The following is a 10,031-nucleotide window of genomic DNA, read 5'->3' on the forward strand; positions in this document are numbered from 1 at the left end:
GAAGGAAGTGAAAATTCAACAGGTAGATCTCCCCTCTGTGGCCACTTTAATAGCTCCCTAATCAAAGTGTAGTCTGTGGACCAGAAGAATCAGCCTCACCTTGTTAGAAAAGTAGGACATCAGGTGCCACCCCAGATCTGCTGAACCAGAGCCTGCATTTTTTTTTTTACTTTTTGTTTTGTTTTATTTATGTACTTTTTGGCTGCGTTGGGTCTTCGTTGCTGTGCACGGCCTTTCTCTTGTTGCAGTGAACGGGGGCTACTTTTCGTTGTGGTGCACAGGCTTCTCTTTGTGGTGGCTTCTCTTGTGGAGCATGGGCTCTAGGCATGCGGGCTTCAGTAGTTGCAGCACATGGACTCAGTAGTTGCGGCACGTGGGCTCTAGGGCACGTGGGCTTCAGTAGTTGTGGCGTGTGGGCTCAGCAGTTGTGGCTCGCGGGCTTTAGAGCACAGAGAGCCTGCATTTTAATGAGATCCCCAGGGGATTTGTGTTGTACTCATGAATGTTCTAGAATATTCTTCTGTTTTCCATGCCGATAGCTCAGCTTGTCTTTAAAGCCAGAAAGGAAACATTTATTTTGGGACTTTACACCTGCCATTCCCTCTTCCTATGACATTTTTCCTCAAAATCTGATTCATTGTTATCCTCTCTTTGAGTCTCAGCTTAGTCATCACTTCCACTAGGAAATATTCTTTGAATCTCTCTTTTTTAAAAAAGTGAAGTATAGTTGATTTACTATATTATATTATTCTTTGAATCTCTTGAAGTAGGATTAGATATCATCTCTGTGTGTCTCCTAAGGCTTTGTTGAGCTGAAACAAATAGACTGTCAGATATTTCTCCAGCAAAAATGGGTTTATTTGGTATCAGTGGAGAATTGCAATTCAGGGTCTGCAATATGCAACGTGCGGTGAGCCACATGCAAGTTCCTGTACAGCAAGGGAAAGAGAACTCTTTTAAAGAGAGGAAAAGGAAGTTAAGAGGGCTATAGTAAACAAAGAGTCCAAGGCTTTTATTGGCTGAGTCCTTGCCAGGAAAGAAGAGAAGTCTTTCTTTTTCTTGGGCTCTGCTATCGACACAGGACTTGAGAACTCCCTTTTATAACCTCCCAAATCTATTTACTTTAGCTCTCTGTTTATTAATTCTTTTTGTACAACTTCATGCTTTCTAGCCCTGTACTATAATTTCCCTTTTTTTGGGGGGGTGTCTCCAACAAACTCTGAACTCCATCTGTACAGAGAATTGTATTTAGTAGGTTCTCCATAAATACGTTGAATGAATGAGGGAATGAATGAATTCTCTCCTTTTTAAGCTGAGACCCAGAGAGCTTAAGTACCTTTCTCAGCATTACACAGCTGTAGGTGGCTGAGCTGGGCTTTGAGCTCTTGATAACAGAGCTCCTCTTCCAGACCCCTGGCCCCTTGCCTTCTCTTCCTTTGACCTCAGGAATTCTTGGGGACACAGAGAAGAGACTAAATATTTACTTTGAATCAACTTACCACTTAGGATTCAATTGGCTCAGTAATAATCATGTGTTGGACAATTTGATAGCAACATTAAACTTGGTTGTCAGAGGCTTGGTTTTTGTCATTTGTGGCAGCCACAACTTGGGAGGGGGTTGATACATGTTTACAAACAAGGGTTCATTTATGATAGGTGGGTCTTCAATGCTTGGCTTATCCAGAGTGTTCAGTACAGCGGTGACAGTTCTAAGGGATATTGAAATGAGATTGCACAGCTCTTACATTTAGCCAATATAGGTAGATTGATTGCATCAGTGGCCTCAAGACGTGTCTCCATGTCTCCACACCCCTTCCCCTGCAACTTTGTAACTCCTTCCCACTCTGACTCAGACTTGGCTTTGAGACTCGCTTTGGCCAAAGGAATATTAGCAAGTGTGACTCAGAGGTTTCAAAAGTGAGTGTGCCATTCTTTTTTCCCTTTACATGGTTAATCTTGCTTGATTTTGCATACCTGCCTCTGCCATGAGAATATGCCCAGGATAAACTGCTGGACATATGTGAGAAACATATGGAAGACAGTTTAGTAATCCTATTATACCAGCTGAGGTTTTCCATAATCAGCCACCTAGCCAACTTGTAGCTGACTGTGGTCATATGAGTGAGCCCAGCCAAGATCAGCACACTGCCCCAGCCAACCCACAGACTCAGCAGCAACAATCAAGCCTCATTTTTTTCAGACACTTAGTTTCATGAGTGGTTTGCTATGAAACATTACTTGTGGCAATTGCCCCATCTGACACAGTAGCCAATGGGTTGTCAACATTTTGTATTTGATTGCAACAACTTGAAATAGACAAAGAGAAAGGTTGGATCTCCATTTCCTCGTAGTTATTAGGACCTATAAATCTATAATGGTTGAATTAAAGTTCTTTCTGAAGAAGATCTGTGCAAGGCTTTATCTGTTTCTGCAACAGTGTTACATGTTGGTCTAAAATACAGTCACCTTCAGGAATCCTATATTTCTAAAGTAAGTGGGTAAAGTTGTGATCTCCACAATAGGATTTTTTCTTACTATAAACATCAAGCTTGGTGTATTTATTCACCCCCATGTCTCATATGCCTCCACTAGAGAGAGAAAAGAGACTTAGGATAAAACCTGCATAGTTTTTAAATCCCATAAAGTGCAATAACATTGTCCTCTTACAATCCAAATAATTTATGGCGTCCTCCCACTGCAAAATACAAATCCATCCAGTCAAGTAATATTTATTGACCACTGACAATGTGCCTTCCCATCCCAGATCATTAAAGTAGTTGAAAAAAATTGAAAAGTTGAAATGTAAGGATATTAGGATGTAAAATATTATTTTAAATTTAAATATTTTATTTATAACAACCAGAATTTATGAAAATTTTACTTTCTTTGTTTTACTAGAAGCAAACTCATCAATAATATTTTCAAAATCAAGTTCTAGGGAAAAAAATGAACCTTTAAAAAGTACATTTAAAAAGAGTATGTAAAAATGTTTGCAAATGAAGCAACTGACAAAGGATTAATCTCCAAAATTTACAAGCAGCTCATGCAGCTTAATATCAAAAAACCAAACAATCCAATCTAAAAATGGGCAGAAGACCTAAATAGACATTTTTCCAAAGAATATATACAGGTTGCCAACAAACACATGAAAGAATGCTCAACATCATTAATCATTAGAGAAATGCAAATCAAAACTGCAATGAGATATCATCTCACGCTGGTCAGAATGGCCATAATCAAAAACTCTACAAACAATAAATGCTGGAGAGGGTGTGGAGAAAAGGGAACCCTTTGCACTGCTGGTGGGAATGTGAATTGATACAGCCACTATGGAGAATAGTATGGAGGTTCCTTAAAAAACTAAAAATAGAGCTACCATACGACCCAGCAATCCCACTACTGGCCATATACCCTGAGAAAACCATAATTCAAAAAGCGTCATGGGGCTTCCCTGGTGGTGCAGTGGTTGAGAGTCCGCCTGCCAATGCAGGGGACACGGGTTCGTGCCCCGGTCCGGGAGGATCCCACATGCCACGGAGCGGCTGGGCCCGTGAGCCATGGCCGCTGAGCCTGCGCATCCGGAGCCTGTGCTCCGCAACGGGAGAGGCCACAACAGTGAGAGGCCCGCATACCGGAAAAAAAAAAAAAAAAGGCGTCATGTACCAAAATGTTCATTGCAGCTCAATTTACAATAGCCAGGACATGGAAGCAACCTAAGTGTCCATCGACAGATGAATGGATAAAGAAGATGTGGCACATATATACAATGGAATATTACTCAGCCATAAAAAGAAACGAAATTAAGTTATTTGTAGTGAGGTGGATGGACCTAGAGACTGTCATACAGAGTGAAGTAAGTCAGAAAGAGAAAGACAAATACCGTATGCTAACACATATATATAGAATCTAAAACAAACAAACAAACAAAAAAGTTGTTCATGAAGAACCTAGGGGCAAGACATGAATAAAGACACAGACCTACTAGAGAATGGACTTGAGGATATGGGGAAGGGGAAGGGGAAGCTGGGACAAAGTGAGAGAGTGGCATGGACATATATACACTACCAAACGTAAAATAGATAGCCAGTGGGAAGCAGCCGCATAGCACAGGGAGATCAGCTCGGTGCTTTGTGTCCACCTAGAGGGGTGGGATAGGGAGGGTAGGAGGGAGATGCAAGAGGAAGGGGATATGGGGATATATGTATGTGTATGGCTGATTCACTTTATTGTACAGCAGAAACTAACACACCATTGTAAAGCAATTATACTCCAATAAAGATGTTAAAAAAAAAAGTCATGTCTGATTTAGCATTTGACCCAATGACAAAAAAAGATGTTAAATGAGAAGTAAAAAGCAAGCTTAATAAAATTTTATAGCATTAATATTAAAAAATAATCTCTAGAGTAGGTATCATTTCTTGCCTAAGTGTAAGCAATGTAAGAAAATATTATAACCAAAAACATTAAATAATCCCCCCAGACTACATTACCTCTGTAGAATTCAATAGAGAAATCCTGACAGAGATTGAAGTGTACAAAGATAAGGAAAAATCATTTTTCTTGTCACATGAAACCCAATCTCTCACTCACAAAAACGTTTACTCTTGTCGTTTTTGTCTACCAAGAGTTTAACAGAGTACAATGTTCATCTAACAAAACATCTCAGTCCAGAAACACGGTTGACACTTAAAGAGGCAAGTAGAACGGAGGGCTGTCCTGCAGTGAACCACTTCCCAGGGGCCGCAGCACTCGGCTTCTTCAGGACAGTCTCGTCCATTTTTCACCTAGTTCTCAGGGCTCCTGGCTCTCTCTGTCTCCCTGGCAAGCCTGTCTGCCCTCAAGGCCATACCCAGTCTCTCCCTTGCTCTTTTCACTTTCCGAGCCTGTTGGCGAATATCTGCATATGTTACTCGTTGCCTGTAGAGGGTCTGTGGGAGGAAGAGACCCAATCCTGGGATCATCTCTGCCCCGTCTGAACACTGGGTAGTGATGGCTTCAGGGCTGGTGTGCAGAGACCCGGCACCAGCACGGCCCAGGGATTCACCAGCACCACGCAGGGCAATTACTCCGAAAATAATTGCGCTGTCCAACGTGCTGAAAGGTTCTCCTTCAGGGCTGTAGACCTGGAGCCCCTGCAGTCTCCTGAATGCACAGGCTTGCTGGGGCTTCTCCAAGGTCCCCTCGCATCGACGGCGCCTGACTGCATTGTCAGGATGAGAAGTTATCTTCGTGACTTGCCTCTTGAAAATGCAGCTGGTCAGCCTCATAGGAAGTGCAGTTCCTTCACGATGTCTCTGCTTGGCCTTGGCTAAATGATCTTGTCTTTTCTTCTCCAACGTCTCAGGCATCATATTTCTTTTGAGCTTCCCCTGTGAAAACAAAACGAAATGTACCATTTGAATAAAGTGGGGGATGAAACCACTGCCGGTCATGGAGAATGTCCTCAGCTCGTTTGGATAACCGCTCTCCTGTCTCCCTAGAGAAATGAATCTCAATTTACTCTGCGTCACAGTCTTTCAGAGGGTTGTTAGAACTCAGATTTCCAGATCTCAATGCAAGTCAGTCTGGGGTGGGGACAAGAAATTGCGTTTCTAGGTGATTCCAACTGACGCTGATGCTGCTAGTACCGGCACCACACATTGAGAACTGAAGCCTGGGACATCAAACAGATAGGAGTCAGGGACAGGAAGCTCCAGGTCATTGCCCAGTACCAATTCCAGACTTTCCCCTCCACCATCCTCCTTTGAGGATGTTTTCCTCTTACCACCCCTGTCACTGTCAACTCCGCACATGCTGGTACCCCCTAATCCAACACTATCTGGACAAAGAGATCACAGGGTTCTTTGAATACCAAGACATTAAACTTTTTTATATCTCTTTTTTACTTTGCTTTAAGACATGCAATCACCTCGTTTTCATAGTTCTTTAGTGCTTCATCTTCAGTGAGATCATGTACCTCTCAACACTCCAATACTTTTCTTTCAAACCCAAGTCCCATCTTCACTCAAATATCCTCCTGCTCATAACATAACTTAGAAAGGCCACATTCTCATCATAAAGTTCCTTTTTTCCACTGTAAATAACTTTTTTTTTTTTTTTTTTTTTTTTTTTTTTTTGGCGGTACGCGGGCCTCTCACTGTTGTGGCCTCTCCCGTTGCGGAGCACAGGCTCCGGACGTGCAGGCTCAGCGGCCATGGCTCACGGGCCCAGCCGCTCCGCGGCATGTGGGATCTTCCCGGACCGGGGCACGAACCCGTGTCCCCTGCATCGGCAGGCGGACTCTCCTCCACTGCGCCACCAGAGAAGCCCTGTAAATAACAATGTTTACTCCCTGACTCCCATCCTCCCCTCCTCCTACTCCTCTCTCTACTATCTCAACACAACAATTGATGCTTCTTAGAAGTCGGTCCTGCTCTCACATCTGTTCTACATCCAAACCTTCTTCTAGGCAATCCCATCCGTTCCCCTGCCTTCAAATACCATTAATGAACTAGAAATGCTCACAGATTCACCGATCTGGCTTCAACTCTAAGACCCAAATATCCATCTGCCTACCCACCAGATCAGTGATAATATCCATGACCCAACTCACTGTGACCAGGTCCCAAGTTGAACCAGCCAATTCCCCAAATAGTTCATCCTTATCTCAATGTCTCCACAAACTCACTTGTTGGAAGTAATATCGCATTTGCCCCTGAATGGCATTCTGGACGCCCTACCACCCCACATTCTCATACCAATTAGCCATCCATTTGCCCTCCTGAATCCACCTGAAGATTCCCAACTTTTGAATAATTCTTGAGCACCTTTCATTTGACCTACAAAATGCCACAGAATTACCTTTCCTGTTGCCATATCAAAATTAATCTTACATTTTCTCTGTGTAAATTTTTTTAATTTTATGTGGCATATTATGTACTTATTTGAGATTGCTTTTCTCACTAAGTTGGGTACTCAATGAAGAGAGGATAATAAGAATTTTAATGTTTCCACTGATACAGTCATTTAGTGCTTTGGCTTTCCAAGGTGCTCAGATATCTTTTTTTAAGAGAAGTTATGTAAACTCCAAAAACTACTTTCCAAATTTTTCTAATAAATGCACACAACTACAATGATAAAATGAGTTAGTCTGTTTTGGGGTGGACTGCAATCAAAGATTTCAATCCTTTCTCTCTGTGATCCATTCTAAGTCTCTTCACAATAATCTGTTTAAACTGTGAACCTAATCAGTGCACCTTTCCTTTTAAATCTCACACTTCTGTCTTCGAAGATATTTTTTTAAAGGGAAAACATAAAACTCACTTTATTCCTGTTGTCCTGACATTATAATTAATACTACCCCTTTCATTACTCAAAATGTAATGAAATGTTTGATAGAGAAATGTTTGATAGAAAAATGTTTGATAGAAAAATGATCTGCCTATTTATAGAGCAGCTGTTATATGCCAAGTTGTGTACTAAAACACACTACTCGGAATTTAACTTAACAAAGTCATTGCCCTAGATTATTTTAATCTTGGTGAGAGAAAAGGGTTATAGACTAAGGAATGTCTAGTAATAGCGTTAGGTATAATTAGGTGCTATGATCTATAGCAAGGCCAACACAAAGACAGAGAGGGAAGGAGCGGAATAGGGAGGAATAGAAGTAAGAAGGGAGAGTAGGAAAAAGAAATTAACTACAATGATGGATGACAAAGAAACTGGAGAGCCCTATTTGAAGCAGAGAACAGAATTTTTTTAAAAAGAAGAAAAAAAGACCAAACACATTGTGGGCAAATAATTGTCCATAGAGGAGAACGATTTAAACACTCTAGGGCCAAATACTACTTCCACTACCTAGTGATTTTGGTTAAAACACACACACACACACACACACGCACCACACATGTCATGTATTATCCAAAAAAACTTCATATACAAAAATATACACAATCTTGACTATTTCTTAAGAAACATTAACACCTGGGAAATAACTTTCAATGAGATACCTTCTTGCTTTTGGAGCTAAATTCTGCTAAATTAGATTTTACAGAAGAAAACAGCATCCTAATGTACACTCTTGCCATCGGTATGGATTCCACACTCACCAGAAGAGGCTGGCTTGGAAAACTGGTCCATTCAGGTTCCCCCATCTTCCGAGAGCTGTCCTTGGGCCCACCCTTGAGATGCAGACAGCCTGTGTCTTGCTGGAAAGTGCAGTGATTCTGCCTCTGATTCCCCCTTTTATAGGGGAAGAGGGTGGACAACCCAATCAGGAGACAACCCAATCGAGAGGACACACTCTATCTCAGATCAGAGGCATTGGAGAGATTCCCAAATCTCTCCACACAAACACAAGAATTTGGGGCTATTGACAATATTAGCCACTATTGAATAATATGAAATACTATATGAAAAAATTTAATACATTTGTGAATGGGGGTGCTGTTTGTACTTTCTATCAAAAATTTAATGTTTCCTTTTTCACTCAGTATGGATACCTTCTACAAAAAAAGTTATGGACGTTCCTACATGCTAAAATTTCCACACAACTTATGTTTTCATAAAAAAAACTACAGATTGTATAAATGTTTATCAATAAAAGAATGTCCAAAATATTTGGTCACAAGTCTATGAAGTCTGTATCACAGAATCATTGAAAAGAACTCAATATTTTGTACATTTACATTTCACCTAATTACTGGTAAATTCGAGATTATTTCAACCATCTTACTCCTTCCCTACCCTCTGACATAAACAGTCTCTTTACTGTCTTTATTTCACTATAATTTAATTCTTTTATTTTTACATTTTCTCTCTATAAACTTGCTAGTTGCAGTCACATACAGAACTTGTGAAGTTACTTTAGTGATAAAATTCTGACTCCTTTAACTAATATAGACTAATCCAGTTAATTGCTCTTACCACATCTCCCAAATGCTAATACCTTAGAACACTTTTAATTCCATTCAACTTTCCTGACTTTTCTGTTACTGTTGTCATGCATCTTAATTCTTACATGTATTTTAATCTCCATGAGAGAGTTCCAGAATTGCTTTATGAAACAAACTTCACTTATATTTATTTCTAAATTATTCTTTTCTTTTCTTTTCATTTCCTCCTGCATTCCTGGCTTTTGATCTGAGATATTTTCCTTTGGACTTCATAACTCATTCTAGTATTTTGTCCAATTCAAGACTACTAACCATGAAATGCTTTACTTTAAGTTTTCAAAGAATCTTAATTTGGGGCAATATCGATGCTGGGTATAGAATTCTGATTTGATATGACTTTTGACCAATTTAAAAATGGTGCTCTGGGCTTCCCTGGTGGCGCAGGGGTTGAGAGTCCGCCTGCCGATGCAGGGGACACGGATTCGTGCCCCGTTCCGGGAAGATCCCACATGCCGCGGAGCGGCTGGGCCCGTGAGCCATGGCCGCTGAGCCTGTGCATCCGGAGCCTGTGCTCCGCAACAGGAGAGGCCACAACAGTGAGAGACCCGCGTACCGCAAAAAAAAAAAAAAAAGAAAAAAAGAAAAAAATAGTGCTCTGTTGATCTATATCTTATTTATGTTTAGACATCCCCAATTAGCATTTTCTTGCTTATTTGGCCTTTGCATTTTCTAAAATCTTTGATATTCACTCTGATTTTTAGACCATAGTGTAGCTCATTATTGTTTCCCATGTATTTTCTTTGCTTAAAGAATGTTGAGTTAATTACATGTGTGGGTTGATGTCTTTCATCCGTTTGGAACATGCTTGTGTATATTTTCATTGTGATATCAATTCCTCATCAAATTCCCTCTGCTCCCCCTTTTAATCACATCCCACTTCTCTTTTAACTCTGTCCTGAGTTTTTCAATATTGTTCACACTGTGCTTTTGTTGGGATATTTACTCTTGAACTGTCTTGCAGTTTTAATCCAGTCTTTTGCTGGAATCAACACCTTCATAATCACTTAAATGCTTAATTTCACTCTAACAAAAACAAAATATATAGCTTTTTTTTTTTTTTTTTATTGCGGTACCCGGGCCTCTCACTGTTGTGGCCTC

The 10,031-nt window shown here is 40.6% G+C and overlaps 1 protein-coding gene across 1 annotated transcript; it reads right to left on the bottom strand.

Annotated features, from left to right (window-relative positions):
• Window positions 1-4,784: 4,784 nt before the first annotated feature.
• Window positions 4,785-8,132, bottom strand: LOC132421654 (methyl-CpG-binding domain protein 3-like 2B). The gene is made up of 2 exons (XM_060006455.1): window positions 8,088-8,132; window positions 4,785-5,369 (listed from the first exon to the last, which is right to left on the bottom strand). The coding sequence occupies exons 1-2, from the start codon at window positions 8,130-8,132 to the stop codon at window positions 4,785-4,787; spliced, it is 630 nt and encodes a 209-aa protein (XP_059862438.1).
• Window positions 8,133-10,031: the final 1,899 nt, after the last annotated feature.

This window comes from Delphinus delphis, chromosome 3 (genome assembly GCF_949987515.2).
Source record: "Delphinus delphis chromosome 3, mDelDel1.2, whole genome shotgun sequence".
NCBI classification, from domain to species: Eukaryota; Metazoa; Chordata; class Mammalia; order Artiodactyla; family Delphinidae; genus Delphinus; species Delphinus delphis.

Excerpts from the sequence above, each read along its gene's own strand:
- LOC132421654 (XM_060006455.1), bottom strand. The coding sequence starts at position 8,132 with ATGGGGGAACCTGAATGGACCAGTTTTCCAAGCCAGCCTCTTCTG. Across the intron at positions 5,370-8,087 it reads TTCCAAGCCAGCCTCTTCTG|GGGAAGCTCAAAAGAAATAT; the intron begins GTGAGTGTGGAA and ends TTGTTTTCACAG.